The sequence below is a fragment of the Anarrhichthys ocellatus genome, unplaced genomic scaffold, assembly GCF_004355925.1.
Source record: "Anarrhichthys ocellatus isolate YVR2014 unplaced genomic scaffold, GSC_Weel_1.0 scaffold104, whole genome shotgun sequence".
Lineage (NCBI taxonomy): Eukaryota > Metazoa > Chordata > Actinopteri > Perciformes > Anarhichadidae > Anarrhichthys > Anarrhichthys ocellatus.
This window is the reverse complement of record NW_022280134.1, coordinates 278700-295135: the sequence shown is the minus strand read 5'-3', so window position 1 is coordinate 295135 and position 16436 is coordinate 278700. Positions and strand designations below refer to the sequence as shown.

Below are 16436 nucleotides of genomic sequence, written 5' to 3'. Positions count from 1 at the left end.
CACACATAAACACGCACACTCGCACTCCGCCCCACCCCCCAGGTCTCGGTCGTGTCCTTCCCCTTGTGTCACTTATGGCGGTGTTATGACATTGGATAAGGAAAGACTATCGGCTTGTAAACAAGTTTAATTTTAGCCGGCACTCGTGGGTAGCTGGCCTTCACCGGTAGATACTGTAAATTACGAGTGTGCGTGTTTATGTGTGAAGAAAGAGAATATACGTGGGGCAAAAAACAACATGGGGGAGATCATTTTCTGTATAGCTATGGTTGGATGTATCAGCCATCTGCTGGCCAGGGAGCTGTTCAGGTTCTGATCCTTTGTAAGAGCAGAGAGAGGAGATGTCACATAATGTATGCATAAACATAGCCACCAGCTGTCCAAAATCAATAAGTCCACATTATCTAATTTGTCCCTGACATAATGTGGCTGTAGTACAAAATAATAATGATAATACACACATTAATTCAATTACTTTTCAAAACAAAAACCTTATATCTTCTGCCATTAACTCAAACATACAAGGTAATACAAGACTGTAACATTATGACAACATGCGCAGCTATTCCTTATTCCATGGTAATAACTTTCCGTGACGCTAATGCTGCATGCGTGTGTTTCTGTGTCCCAAAGATGCGGCCACTCCGCGGTGTACCGGGCCAGAGAGATGGCGGCCCGGGCCCTCGTCCCCTTCGTGCTGGTCACCCAGGTCCCGTCCACCGTCCACTCGCTGCTGCAGGAGCTCCCCGCGCAGCCCAGACCCGGAATCCAGCACAACCACATCCACGGGACTCTGCTGCAGGTCTGCACATGTGCGCGCACACACATACACACACACACACACACACACACAGCTTCTCAAATGTAAGGAATTGCTGACAACATTGCCTTCGGCCTGGACTTCTTGATGGGCAGGTTTTCTGACATTCAGACTAAATTAATGAATTGATTAGTTGCAACCATAATTGACAGATTAAAGGTATAATATGTAGTCACATTAGCGGTTGCTGTTTTTGAACACAGCATTCAGAATATGCCCCTCCTCTCTGGCTCAATGAGTGTGTGAGTGAATGAATAATGCATCATCAGAAATGAAAAAAGAATAAAACATTTTTTCTCACCACAGTTATGTTCTAAAGCACAAATAAACACATCCACACCTCCTCACAAACATGCGTTAAGGTGCAGAAAAGCAAAGTTTAGTTGAGTGACTTGAAAGAGGTTATAAATGACTTAAATAATCCTTCAATTCAAGTTCAAACATGAACATCTCCACAATTGGACATGAGTGGTTTTCACTTCAAGAAAGACAAAATATAAAATGCAATCACCAAAGCACTTATCATAACATGCGTATGTGCACACCCACGCAGAGATTATAGATACGGAGCGTCGAGCTTCCGCGCACACACACACACACAGTTTCCACACAGAGCATGTCCAGACAAGGCGGTTATCGCAGGGTAAATACCAGTGTTTAGTTCTGTCATCACACTCTGACAAACACAACCAAACAGTCTGCTGGTAATATCAACACAGGCAGAGGAGATGGAGGGAGTCCCCCCCCACACACACACAAGCCTTTTATTGAGCGCCCCTGATGGGGGTCGCTATGGGAGCAGGGTGGGGTGCGGAGCGGCAAGAACCGGGTCCGAAGGGTCAACTCAAAGAATGAAAGAGAACCGCACCGTTTCCTTCATGGCTTATGGTTTGATAGCGGTCTGGACTGCGGGGGGTGGGGGCTCTTAAAGGCTGAGAGGTGATTTTTTAGGAGGAGTGGATTTTAGTTTGCCCTCCTGTCATGGCCGCCACGTGCCGAGCTTCCCCAGATGTCTCCCGATCAGCTCCCGTCTCCATCTATTTCCGTCTCCGCGTTCCTCCGCTTCCTGTCTCTCCTTTTTAGAATCCATCCCATCTTCTCCTCCCATGTCTCCATTCACTCCGTCTGTCTCACTCTCCCATACTCAAAGGGTGAGATCCTGCTGTGTACTTTAGTCTGACTACCTTGAGGGAGCGTCTTCTTTGTCCCGTCATGTTCTTTGTGTCTCGTCACGCGTCATTTGCACGCTGGATCACCGGCTTCCTCTTTTCTGTCTTTCCTTTTCATTCATTTAACATATTTCATTCAGTGAAGTGCACCCTGAAGATCATACATGCCACAACTGGCACATTCCAAAGCTGCACAGCCTCGTGTTTATACTCGCACTCATGCAACCGTGGTGTGGTTTGTTTACAGGCTAGCAGTTTCACATGTCCTTGGATTAAAATCGATTATTTTACATCAGACTGTTGCCGTATTTTTGTTGGCCAACCCAGGAAGCACCGCACTGGTTCCCTCAACACCATCGGATTTTGGATTATTGCAGAAAATAATCTCTGAGGCAAACAAACGTTTATGATACTTAAACGTTTCATTTAGCAAGATGATCTTCACAAATGAACACTACTTCTATGATTTTTGAAGTGTGAATGCAATCGGCAGAAGTGAAGAGCTAACGCTAGCCTGTAAACTAACTACACGTCGGTCGCATGAGGCTGTAATGGCGGACTAGACTTGAAGTTTTGTAGTCTCATTTAGCTACTTGTCAGCAACCTCCAAGTAAAAGCTTCAGAAATACAGAGAGGGGTATTTACTGACGTATTTTACATCGTAGATTAAAAAGTTCAAATCTCTTAAGCTAACGTTAAACACGGACCTTATTTCAGACATCTAACCAAATGCCCATTCAAAAAAAAATGCTGACTCATATCCAGATCCATACCTGCACCACTCTTACAAGTTACAAGCTACAAGTTTCCAACCAATAGTCTTGTGTTCATGGTCCTAATAGTGTTGTGTATATCTGTAGTGGCCATCTGTAACCGGGCTATAGATAGCAGGTGTGTGTGGGGTAAGGTGGGGGCATTAGCTGCATGCAGGTGAAGTGGTCTAAAGCAGAGATGGTGGCCTTCAGCGTACGTGTGGAGGGGGAGCCTCACGCACACAAACACTGATAGAGGCCATGCGGTCTGAGGAGTGTGTGTAACATATTGTGCTCTCACGTGTAAGACGGGGAGCTGAGATGTTTAGACTCCAGAAGAATGAACGGACAGAGAGAAAAGGGAGTGAGTGAGTGAGTGTGTGTGTGTGTGTGTGTGTGTGTGTGTGTGTGTGTGTGTGTGTGTGCGCCTGTGTTTATGCTAAGATGATGAGGACATTGAGTTAGGCCTTGGGAGATGCCTAATGTAAGTTAATGTGCTTTGTGTGTGTGTGGTAGCAGATGTTTTTTGCTGGAGGGAGAAATGACTTCCTCTGTTATTGTCAAAGAACAACTGTTAGTGGGCCAAGTGTGGAGCTGGGAAGCATCACGGCTACCGAGACTTGCTGTACCACCCTGCTGACTTTCTCACACACATACAGTGAAGAGGTCTGATAATGTCTCCAGCCCCAGTCCGTTCTTCCTAATGTTGCTCTTCTTCCACGCTGTTAAGATAGGAATTTGAGTTGTATGCTGAATTGAGCAGTATAAATCAGACACAGTAAGACCTCCATTCTTGACTGACTTGCATTTATAGCAGGCGGCAATCTCCAGTTCTGAAACGTGCCCTGAACTTGCATTCTTTCTAATGGCCATTAGGGGGCGGCGACTCTGGTTGCAAAAATAAGTCTGATTGTATAGAAGTCTATGGGGAAATGACCCTTTACTGATATGGTCAGTACAATAGCCCATAAAGCAGGGTATGCTTTAGGGCGGGGCTACCTTGTGATTGGCAGGTTGCTACCAGAGCCGTGCGACGTTTCTACATCACCCTCTGCAGACCAAATATGCTCACTCCCGTCCACTGGCTGCAGAAAAACAAGATTATGACGGCTGAAATGCCAAACTCGAGGCTTCAAACCCGCAGTCCACAACACCAGTTGGATTATGAGTCTATCACACTCAGTCTGTGGTGGTTACCGGCCAACCCTCTTACTGCACCTCATTGGCTCAGTCCATTACCCAAATGCATTTTTTCCGGCTGTAGTAAAGGCTTGGTCCAGGCAGAAAGTGAAGTTCATGCAAACTTCCTCGTGAAAATGTAGCTAGAAGCTTGGTGATGTTGTGGTTAGTTGCACGGCTAGTTGGTGAACTACTGTAGCCGGAGAACTAGCCGCTAACATGCTAACCAGCTGGAAGTATTCACATAGTTTAGTCAACAGACCAGTCCTCCATTGTGCAATCTCGGAACTCATCAACTATCTGTCTGATGACGATTTCGCCTTTGGTGGCAACAGCCAATATTTTTGGGATAATGGTTGTCCGGGTCAATATTCATATCCTCTTCATATGGTGGTCATTGTTTACACTCCGATTAGCAACTGTAACTAGCAACGGACCAGCTTGTTTCACAATTATCCAGTTTATACTCAGTTAAGTTATTTTAAACCAATAGAAAGCAAAATCGTTGTCGAAGGCGGTGGATTCGGAAATTCCATTTTGTCCAAAGCGCGCCACCAAATCCCACTCAAAAGCAATCGATGAATACAAACGCAAACCAGAGTGCTTCTGACACGAAAATCTTGTCCCGTTGCCTCCAGATTCAACATTCCTATATGTGTTTATAGAGATGATCTACTGTGTGGCATTTGTATTCCGCCAAGAGGACAATTATATAAAAGAGATAACAGCTAACAGGCTTGTATGTGGGAGAATCGCAAGGGTTTAATTTGTCCCCACGGACAAATGTTCTGATCAAAGAGATTCATTTGGAATGAAAGTCCATGAAATGTCCGTTTGATATGCTGATGTGACCAGACATTTGCAGACACAGACCCTGCAGCGTTGCCAGGGGGGAAAGAAAGACAACATTTGGCAATAGAACAGTTACTGTAGGTTCTCTGTTAATCGTAAGTTAATAATACCATAATCAAGTAACAATCAGATAAGACACAAGTGACTGATGTCTGATTTTGAATGAAACCCTTTTTTATTGGTTAAATTGAGGCATTCCAGCCTGAGCGAGGCCCTTGTCTTTGATAAACCATCTTAAAGCATGTTGGAGTCACTTCAACCGCTGCCGCCCGCCCCGAACCTCTGTTGACACAACCAGAAGCGAGCTTAACAAGCCAATCGGACCGGCCGGCACTAACCCAACCCGACACCGGACTCTGCTCTCGACACGCGCCAACAACGGCCCCGGCCTACGTCGCCTGATGCTGGCCAGAGGTTTTAAAGCTGTGGCCAACTCGACGGATGTAATCCTTTGTGTATTTCCACAACAGAGGCTCAAAGAGGCCGAGACCGAGGAGAAGGAGGCTTGAGAACTAGGAGCGTTGCAGTCTCCTGTCTTCTGGCAGCGGTGATGTTGCTGCTGTTTTACCAAATGCATTCTTCCTCAGTCAGACAACTTTAGGGTTGGACACTATGTATACCATCCTTCTTCGTTGAGGTCCACATGGCAATTATTAGTATTATTTTAACCATACACTTTTATCCTTGTGGTAGTATTAATCTGATCATAATATGGACTTGAATAAATACCATTTCTAATCCTTAGTGCCACCCAATTTCACAGGCCACCAGCAAAGTCTTTACAAAGTCCTTAGGGAGTCAAGGCCCCCCAGTTTAAGTCCCTCACCGTACCAAATTTAGTAGATTCACAACATGATCTTAGCTCAGGGTCCACTTACTAGCTTTTTTCCAGAGCTTTTGACTGCATGTCATAGCCTTCATCATAGTTTGCTTGCAAAGTTCCATACTTTGAAATGGTCAAATGATGACAACGCCAATTCTATCTTCAGATGAAGACCGTTCCATTTGGTTGAAAGTTCCCCCAAAAAACTAGTTAGTGGACTTTGAGTTAAAGCTGTTGTGTTGAATTATTATTTCTGAGGTCATAAATGAGTTTTTCACAGACATAGTGATCAATAAAACAATTTTAACTTAGGGTCCACTAACTAGCTCTTCCAGAGCTTTCAATTGCGTTTCACAACATTCATCATAGAGGTTGCTTCCAAAATGTCATACGTTGGTCACATGACGCCAACTCCATCCTCTAAAGAAGGCCGTAAGGTTTTGGTTGAAAGCTCCCACACAGGCTAGTATGTGGACTTTGAGTTCAAATTGTTTTATAGAATTACTATCTCTGAGGTCAAGAATTCAATTTTCACAGAAATAGTAATTAGAACAAACCTAACTCGACTTACTTTCAATGCTTTCAACCACATTCACAGAATTCATCGTGTAGTTTGCTTCCTGCGTACTATTTCTGAGGTCAAGAATTCACTTTTCTCACTCAAGTTTAGTAGATTTTTTGAAAAATAATCTGCAGCATCAACTGGCCTGGATGCTGTTCTCGCAGTGTATTTAGTTCAAATCTTGCTCTGGTTTTCAATCTTAAAAGCATGATTAATGAACTAGATTTCTAAAAGAAAAAGAAAATAATAATCATTTTATTTTGTCACTAATTCACCCATACATTTTACATCATGTTTTTCTTGGTACGCACAGACACACGCCACCAAATGACTCGGTCGTCACGCCCGTGTGTGTGTGTGTGTGTGTGTGTGCGCACATATGTGAGGGAGTGTGACTCTGTGTCTAGGGTGCATGTGCAAGCTTTGTTTGCGCAAGGATACGGCTCTATAGAGCAAGAGAGTGTGTTTGTTTCCTTTTATATTTAGCCCATCTTTATTGAGATCTCATTTTGCCTAATTGGGCGCGTCCACACTTCGCCCAACCTCTATCTGGTTTTATGTGAATTCCGATTTATATGTTCCTTTGTGCATGCGTTTTACTGGAGTGAGCCATGAATTGGCGCGCAATTATTTGTGTGTGTGTGTGTGTGTGTGTGTGTGTTTGTGTTTGTGTGTGTGTCTATGCTCGGTGCAGCGTGTGGTCAGTCTGTGGTTGCGGCAGTGGGAGGAACGGCAGGGCAGGCTGATAACAGAGTCTGAAGGGACCTCACATCCACCACCACTATTTTTACCGGACCCAAAAGAGGAGCGAGGCTTCTTGCAACTCACACAGAGCAAGACACACACACACACGCACACAAGCAGTTAAAAGCCTCACTGGAAAACAAGGCGTACAAATAGGATATTTTTCATATTTAGCACTGCCACACCAAAGGTTTGGTTTTTTTGCTCAAAGTTGCAACCCAAAGCTCTAGAGGGGGGTTGATTGTGCTACTATGGTCATACAGTAGAGAATATAAGGAAATTAAAGCTGCATTAATCAACATCTTTATATTTAAGCTGGGTTGGTAATCTTCAAAAATCTTTTTTGTTATAGTTGTTGAAGTTCCTATTACAGTTCCTATTTGTTGAAGTTCCTATTACATCCCCACTGCACCCCACTGCTCACTGTAACCCACTGCACCCCACTGCACACTGTAACCCACTGCACACTGTAATCCACTGCTCACTGTAACCCACTGCACACTGTAACCCACTGCACACTGTAACCCACTGCTCACTGTAACCCACTGCACACTGTAACCTACTGCACACTGTAACCCACTGCTCACTGTAACCCACTGCACACTGTAACCCACTGCTCACTGTAACCCACTGCTCACTGTAACCCACTGCTCACTGTAACCCACTGCACACTGTAACCTACTGCACACTGTAACCTACTGCACACTGTAACCCACTGCTCACTGTAACCCACTGCACACTGTAACCCACTGCTCACTGTAACCCACTGCACACTGTAACCCACTGCTCACTGTAACCCACTGCTCACTGTAACCCACTGCACACTGTAACCCACTGCTCGTTAGCGATAGCTTTTGAACACAGTGGGGCATTTAGAGTCAGATATTAGATACTAATGCTGCTTTAAAGTTGAAATGAATAACAAATAGTTTGGAGAGAATCAGTTTACATAAAGTTGTGTAAATAATGAGGAATATTTCTCAAGAATCCTATTTTTAAAACTATTTTTGAGTACAATACAGAGAAACCTACCAACAAGGTCACCTATACAATTATGTTTTGATGTTTACTTGGAATTTAAAAGATATGACATTGGAACTTATTTTAAAGGGACCCTGTGAAGTTTTTGATGACTGTCTTTATAGGGCAGTGTGTTTATCTCTGGGTGCTGATTTTATTTGTTCGGGTGCAAACGCATGAGGACGCACATACACGTTGTTTGTTTACCAGAAAACCCAGGGCGCCCTTTAAATGTCTGAAACCCTCTTAACTGAAATCCACTTATTCTGAGTGTATAGCATTTAGGTTTGAAGAGGTAATGATCAGTGGCAGCTGGTGGAAAAGTTTCTAGGTAGGGCCATCCTATCAATTTCAGCAAACATCCCAGTATGATTTAATGCAAAAAAATTAAAGTATCAAACACACATTACTACTTTGCAGTTAAATATTTAACATTTATTCCAACACGAAAAAAAAGCAGTAAATAACACTTATATAATATAATATAACATGTTTATTTATTGGGATGCCCCTATGGACCTTGTTATAGGAGGTAAAGATCATGAGAAGTAAACATGAAGTGTAATCATGAATACTGATGTTAAATTAAGCTATGATGAGTTACTGTCCGTGCTGGATCTGTCCCCGTTGTTTTAAAAAGCTAAATAAGTTATTAGCATGATGTCATCTTGCTAGCCAAACCTGTCTGGTGTACAGTAGAGAAGCTTCGCATGTACTGCTTCCCTTTCCCGCTAGTCTGCTGTCTGATTGTGGGGTCAGGCTGATCTGGGATCAGCTCTTTGGGCTGCAGAATCTCCGCCAAAGTTCTCCTCTCAAACGAGACTTGGAGGAGTAGTGCTCGCCTGTAGAGACTTCTCCTGACGAGAACGCGCAGCTAGGGGGGCAAAATCTTTTTGGCCCCACACTGAATCTATTTGAGGGCGCTGATTGGCTAACTTGTATGTCACTCATTTATATCTTCAATCAGCAATTTGCTAAACTGCTTCATAGACCCGCCTCTTTTGGGCAAAAACGATTTAGCCCCCCTAGCTGTGCGTTCTGAGACGTGTCGAGCACACAGGTGGAGAGGACGAGCAGGCAAAGCATATATTTTGCGCAGATATCATATTTTACACATATTAACTTATTTCCATAGTTCAAAAACACAAATATTGACAATTTGTATAATTTATGATTATTATCATTTTTTTTTTGTTTTTTGTTTTTTGTGTGGCTCAAGGTGGGGCCATGCCCCATTGCCCGCTATTGACCAGCCGCCACTGGTAATGATGATACATTTCCAACAGGTGTAGTAGTTGTAGCCGTACTAAATGAAGCACGGTGCCTCATCGTGGTACTCGGAACAAACGCCAAGAGAAAAAAAAATTTAAACTTTAAACACGGTTAAGGAAAAAAAATATCCTGAAATTTGATGAACAAAAATGAGGCTGCAGCAGGTCTGTGTGCTGCAGCCTCAACGTCTCCCATTCAACTCAATGCAATCCCAGCGTCTCCTCCTTCACGGGGTGTAGTTCTGTCTTTCGGGAGGAGGAACAGAGAGGCGGCCTTTTTTCTATAAATGTTCCGCGTTTCTTCCATGCCGGGCTGGATCGAGCCGATTGAGCGTCCCAAGCAGGGACTTCCCAACCCAGTGGGTGAGGTGTAGCTGTGGAGAAGGGACTGACACTGGAACCAGTGCTGGCAACAGTGCCGCCCTGTGCTTCTGAATGACTCAACCAATTTCATAACTGGATGCAATAAAAACTCAACACAACCACTGAGGGGCCTTTTTTTTGGTTTGTAAGCAACAAAAACAAACCAAGTTAGACGATTCTGAGAAGCCAGAATCCAACATGTCGCCTCAAACATGATTGTTGAGTTTAACGCCACGTCGGACCATTTGTTGACCACTAAGATCAACAAATGGACACATTGTACGCACTCCAAGGCCGCATGTCACATAATGTCCTGTTTGGTTGCGTACCAGCAGGTGCAAGAGGCCAGAACACTCTTAGAATCATTTGATACTCCCTTGTCAAACACAAGATGCGATCATTGTTTCACTGGATTGACCTGGGAATCTGCCAAAACTGTCAAATGAGATTTAGGTAAGTCAATTAGAAGCTCGGCAAATATTTGCAGAGACTAGTTCAAGTGTGACCCGTCCTTAAGCTCCAGTTTTGTTTTTGACAGCGGAGTCACTTTGAAAGGTTCAATATTGGGTTTGGGAATCCGCTGCAGTAGGTGAGGAAGCCCTCAGAGGGGGGACAGCGAGAGGGAGATGGACCCGGCGGGTGTGGAGGCTGTTTGGATGAGCCAGTGGGTGTCGCCTGGGCGTGGAGACGGCAGGAGAGGAGAGAGAAAGACCAGGGGCAGGCCAGGACCCGGTGGCCAGGCTTGGTGCTACGTGGTCGGCCTGGTTTTTCCCCCACGTTTCCTTCCCTGTGCTGAGTAATGAATGGCTTCCTACTGGTCTGTGGCCGTGGCCCCGGCTTAAAGAGTATACTTACCAAGGCCCAGAATACACACCCCAGCCAGCCAGCCAGCCAGTCAGCCAGCGTCCTGGCCTCTGAACACTCCCAACCACCAGTCCACCTGCTACGAACTGGCTCCGTCACACGCCGTCACATCAGCCGCGACGAAAAAGAATGATTCCATCTTCAACAGGGGGGGGGAAACATCCTATTTGTTTTGGGGGATAATTCTTTAACATTTTCCTGTCACCATTACACACTGCATGGTCAGGGCCTGCGTCTACATAGCAACATAGCATCTTTTTTCACTTGTTCCCAGTGAGGAGAGCGCTACAATTTGGAAAATCTCTGAACTTTTCAGAAAAGTGCCGGTGACGTCGCTGTAGTAAATTGAGGAGAAACTTGTTGTGGCCGTCTATCCTGAACATTAAATGATGTCATTTTTATTGGTGAGACTACTGTGAAGTGTTGACGTGCTCCTTCCTTGTTGAGTGTTTGACTCAACATTACATTTTTAACCAAGGGTTTTATTTGTGCCGATTTCGGAGGGACTCCTCTAGATAAAGCGGTAAAGACTCGCTCAGAGTGAAATCTGAGATTGATCCTTCAAACTGCTAATGGAAGTATATCTCACACAAGACTGAACTCTAAATAGGTACATACTTAATTCCATTAAGATCTCCAACTCCTCTTACTTCACTGTACAGTAAGATGTTAGGGTGAAATTATGTAGACAGGCAAACATATTGGTACCTACTGGAGATTTTGAGTTTCTAACTCTGACTTTCATGTCTTTGGACACTTGGAAAACTGGTTCATCCAGAAGGAACCCACAGGTAGACCATGCATACTCCTGCACACCTCAGGGCCTCTCTTTTATATGGACATCAGCTCGTTTATAAATGTAATAGATGACAGCGCTCGCATGTATGTCGGTTCAGGAGTGTGTAATTGTGTATTTGTGTGTACGCAGGTGCTGTTTCTGCTGCGCTCCTACCAGACCGACTCGCACAGACCCCTGCCAGCAGGAAGCGGCATCACCGAAGGCCTCCATCAGCGCATGTGGCTCGCCTCTCGGTAATCCTAGACACACACACACACGCACGCTCACACAGATAAGCATCCCTCCTGCCCTCCCGACTCAGCTCACCAGAAGAATAGCTCCTTGTCTCACCGTTCATCCCCTCCCCGACCGTGTCCGCTTCATGTCCTGCCCAGGCTTCCATTTCAAAGCGACCGCCTGCTGTCCCATCCGCAGACCCCCCTCCCATCCCCCTTCTACCCCTGGCCCTCTCTTGCTCGAGATCGAGGCCTCAAGATTGGGTGCAGATTACCCCGTCGGCCCCCTCCTGCCCGGCTGAGGTCAGGCCCGGGTCTCCAGTCTCCACCGTGCTGCGGCTGCACGGCAGATAGCGCCGGGGTCGCCAGGTTAGCAACACTAGCCTTGCTAGCCGCGCTTGGTTACACTGATGAGCCTTTATTAAGATGACGAGCCGGATTCTTGCTCACCGGAGCGCGCCTGCCGCCCGTCCGTTTGATCATGCAGAGCCCGGCACAGGTCAGACGAACCTCTGTTTTTGGAGAAGAGAAAATGCTCCTTTCCCTTCCAGAACACCACTCATTCGAATCGGCCACCGACCAAACAGGAAGGAATGCATTGTTCGTCTGGTCTGAGTCAGCGTCTCTGTTGTTGTCATTTTGGTCTCCTTCTGTCTCCAAGAGGGTGACGCGTTGTAGCGATGGCTGCAGACACGCGTGTTGCTCACTGCAGTTGGCTTTGGCTTTGTGGCGGTAATGAAATTCCCCTGCTGACGATATTGCTTTAAGAAAAAACAAATATGTATGAAATTGTCATCCAACAAAAAGTTGAAGAGAGAGAATGACAGATATATATGACGCATATGTTTCAATATCCATGTGGCCTCAATATTTAGGCAGTAAGTGGTATTTTACTCAAGAGCATGTTGGGAAAAAATAAAAATCTGATGAGTCAGCTGCCCTCATACAGTGTCTGATCTAACAAATTTATAGATTTTTTTCTGAAGATTCTTTTAATTTAATATTAAAAGAAGTTTGTAGACTTGATAACTGATCAGAAAAATACCAGACCTCAAATTCAAAAAGATGAATTTTACCACCATTTATCATAGCAACCCTTTCCCTTCCCAGAATCAGTATTTTAATTAAGCACTTCACATAAAACTTGAAATGGTGATGACATGGATTCATGTCATCACTGGAGGAATATCAGTCAGGTTAATGTATGTTTGTATCAGAGTGGGCAGTCTGTAACACCGGTGTGTAACGTTGGTTAAAGCCACTTTCTCGCTCACACATGACCGTTAAAGTTGACAGAAAATATGAAAAAGGCTGAATAACAACGTGAGAAGTTACCATGATGGTGGAGAAATGACTTTTAACTTGGGGACGATAAAGAAACCTTTTTAGAATCTCGTTTAAGATGCTACCGCTAACAGTAGTTGATAATCCTGATACCTCATGCTTTGGTGCAGACGTTAGTGCGACAGGCAGTATGGACATTTGAATTATTATTATTTGACTAATTTACAGAAACATTACATGCAACAGTCTAGCGGCTTCCACCTTCTCGTCCCCTCTCTCTCAAACACACACACACACACACACACACACACACACAGCGAGCGACACAACGCTCAGTCCTAGTCTCTGTAATTATCTCAGCCAGAGACAGATTTAGTCATTTTCAAAATTCTTATTTTTTTAATTTTAGCAGAATATTCTGCCTCAATCCATACTTGTTTGCGTTTTAAAAGCAACACTTTCACTGAGGTCAAAAACGGTTTACTCTCCCGCACACACCTGTATCAACGGAGCGGTCTCGCAGGAATCTCACAATACGTCACATTTATACGACCACAATAACACCAGATCAGACGTTTGCAATCATGTACGCAACAATAAGGTGGTGAAGCGTGGACCCGTGAGGACTGTTATCGTGGGCGACCAATATCGCGTCCGTGTCGCCCGCCTGCGGCTGTTGGGTCCCGGTACCGACCTCTTCGAACTTCTCCAGTGTGTCGTTTGGACTGTGATCAAATGATTGAGCTTGTTACAGCCTGTTTCAGGATGTTACCTCACGGTCTCTCACACACACATACACACACACACACAGGAACACACACACACAGGAACACACACACACAGGAACACAACCCACTTCACAGGACTCTTCCATGACCAAATATGTTCTCGCTTTGGACACACACACATATTTTGTGTGTGTGTCTTATTAATATCCGAGTGATGACATTGTGACGTCAAACTCACACACTGTCTCCCTTGTTTTCTCACACACACACACTCTTGCGGGCTTTCACAGAGCTGTGGTCATACCCTTGATTGAACACACTGAACACACACTTCACACGGCCCACACACACTGCTCCACTTAAGCCATAAGGAGATATAATGCATTAATGTCAACATTCACAAATAATACCATTGGGATAATTCTACATTGTGACTGCAGGCTACTTAATGACTCAGTTATTATATTTATGAATATGGAGTAAATCTGTTCTTTGCTTGTTTCCACCATGTAGACTGTAAGTGAGTTAATCAGATCTGGGAACAGCTGGAGGCCCCTCATGTGATGGTCCCTCACTCTGGGCCGCAAAATGAAAACACACACCGCCGTCCTATTCAGCGAGCTGTTGACCCAGTAATAACAGTGACTTGTTGTTTGGGCAGTCAATGACTCATCTGTCGGCCAATCACGGCCATATGCCCCATCTAACGGGAATCACGCTGAAACCATTATTTTATCAGTCAAAAACATTTAATGTGACTCTTGTATCTATAATACAATAATCTGTAATAAACCAGGAATGCCTTAATGAGATGAACAAATCTCATCTTCAGGAGTGTCCTGTCCCAGATCGGCTGACCCAATAATGAATTACAGAATATTACAGTAATATCACATTAAAACTGAAATGTTATAAAACCATTAACTTTGTTGGTTAAGTTGTTCAAGCCTCAGCCTGGGTCCTATTAAGTGCTCACAATCACTTTGATCAATATTGAGATTGCTTATTTATTTATCACGAATATTTATTGATTTTAGGCACTTTTACATTCAGATAAACCGAGCACGGCTTCACCTTCCATGCTACGCTACGTTCTTATTGATATACATATCGGGGCTGCACGATATTGGAAAAATATCTATATGTACGAAAATTCACCTAGGTTTTTATGGGCTACGTTTTTAACTTGAATGCATCATTGTGGTGAAAATTAGGAGGCTAGATAAATGGATGTGAATAGTGATGACACGGGGGGAAAAAAATAAGTCAATGACCCTTCGGACAGCCTACTTCCAGCACCCGTCGACCCAACATCTTCGGCAGAGATGGCCTCATCTGACCCAAAAAAAAGATTTATCTACACCTTTGTTCCCATTTTCAATAATTTACGTAATATATTGAGAAAATGACTTAGTGTATGGGAACTCACGAAAGAAAAGAACGATTAAAATGTATTGCTGCGGCACCAAGAGTCGTGGTGATTAAAATGTTTGCGCCAGTGAAACTGAAGTCCGGAGCCCTGTTACCTGGCTGCTCGTAAATCCACCTCCTACTCCATCCGTCTGGGTACAGTCGAGTTAAACTCACTAAAGTTTACACTAAAGACCGGTTCTTGTGAAACTAGAGATACAACCACAAGACCCAATACACAAACCTTGTGGGGAGAAAGCGCCAGAAAGCAGCTCATAAATGAAGCTTGACTTTTAACTACACAGACAGAAGATAAAGGGTCTGATCAGGAGGAGGGAAATGACCGGAGCCCTTGAGATCACAGCAAATCACAAACCAATAGACTCCATTGAGCTCAACATGTCCAATGACCTAATTCAGCGGCTTGTGGTGAGACATGAGCCTGTTTGTGGAAGAAGTCTCCATCAGTGATGTTGATGGAGGACAGATAATCAATGACTGCAGTGTGAGCTCTTCAGCTTGATAAATGGCTTTGGAACATTTTTTCGGGGCTTTCGTTCTAAAAAGTTTCTTTCTTCAATGCAGAAGGAAGTTTAAAGGCACAACAAAGATGAATTTGATGAAATGTCAAAAAAGATTTGTTCTTTCTTTGTAGACATAATGGCTGCGAGGTGACCAGAGGAGCCTTTCTGGATGTGTTGGTGTGCCTGTGTGGGCCAAAGATCAGTCTCCTGGACGGTGAGTAGTCGCTCAGGTTTCAACCTGAAGCAGGATACAAAAACAACTCTTTCAGTCCGACGTGTTTGTGTCACATGGTTACCAGATGATCAGTAACTATCGGGCAGCAACCTCTGTTTCTGAGAAGTGAAGCCAGTGCGGAAGTGTTCTCTCTACTGACCAGCAGCTGGCTCAGCTTGCGTTGAACTGTATTTGTGTTGCTCCTAGCTCACTATCTGGCCACCCTTCCTCTGGCTAAGACGTTCAGCAGTTACTGCCTCTAAAAGAACACATGGTGCACTTTATGACGGTGTGCTGTGTCGAGCAGAGACTTCAATGTCTGGAGTTTTAGACCAAACGGATCAGAATGCAAATCTTACAAATATGTCATTAACATTAAGTCAAAAAGACAAAATAGGGAATTAAGTAGAAAAAAAAAAAAATCATTAAATAATATTTTATACATTATAGGATAATAATTGACCATATCATGGTAAATCCTCCAAAAGTAATTGAAATATACATACTAAATGAAAACAATATCGACTGATGACTTCATTTACTTTATTCAATTTAGAAATAATTCTAAGTCTCATATTGAGAGGAAACCATTGAACATGGTCTCGTTTGTGCTCACTCTTGTTTTAGACTTGATTGGGATTTAGATGATCTTTTTGCTGATGTCAGCCGCTTGCTGGAAAGTTGATCAGCTCAGCAACTGTGTTGCCGCCCCCCGAACCGAACCCTTGAATACTTTATAGTCTTAACAGACGACCCTGCCGCAGCGTTTGCCGGCAAGGCTGTGCACCACGCTCTCCACCTCTCCATTTAGACTGATTGTTGACAGAAGTCAGGCCCCCCCCC

At 44.2% G+C, this 16436-nt stretch overlaps 1 protein-coding gene across 1 annotated transcript in view; it reads left to right on the top strand.

Moving 5' to 3' along the window:
• The window catches only part of thada (THADA armadillo repeat containing), a 106524-nt gene that overhangs the window by 62092 nt on the left and 27996 nt on the right, over positions 1–16436 (top strand). The window contains exons 29-31 of the mRNA XM_031876143.1: positions 634–802; positions 11348–11451; positions 15511–15593. Of these exons, the coding sequence (XP_031732003.1) occupies positions 634–802; positions 11348–11451; positions 15511–15593 (356 nt within the window). The remainder of the gene's footprint in view (positions 1–633; positions 803–11347; positions 11452–15510; positions 15594–16436) is intronic.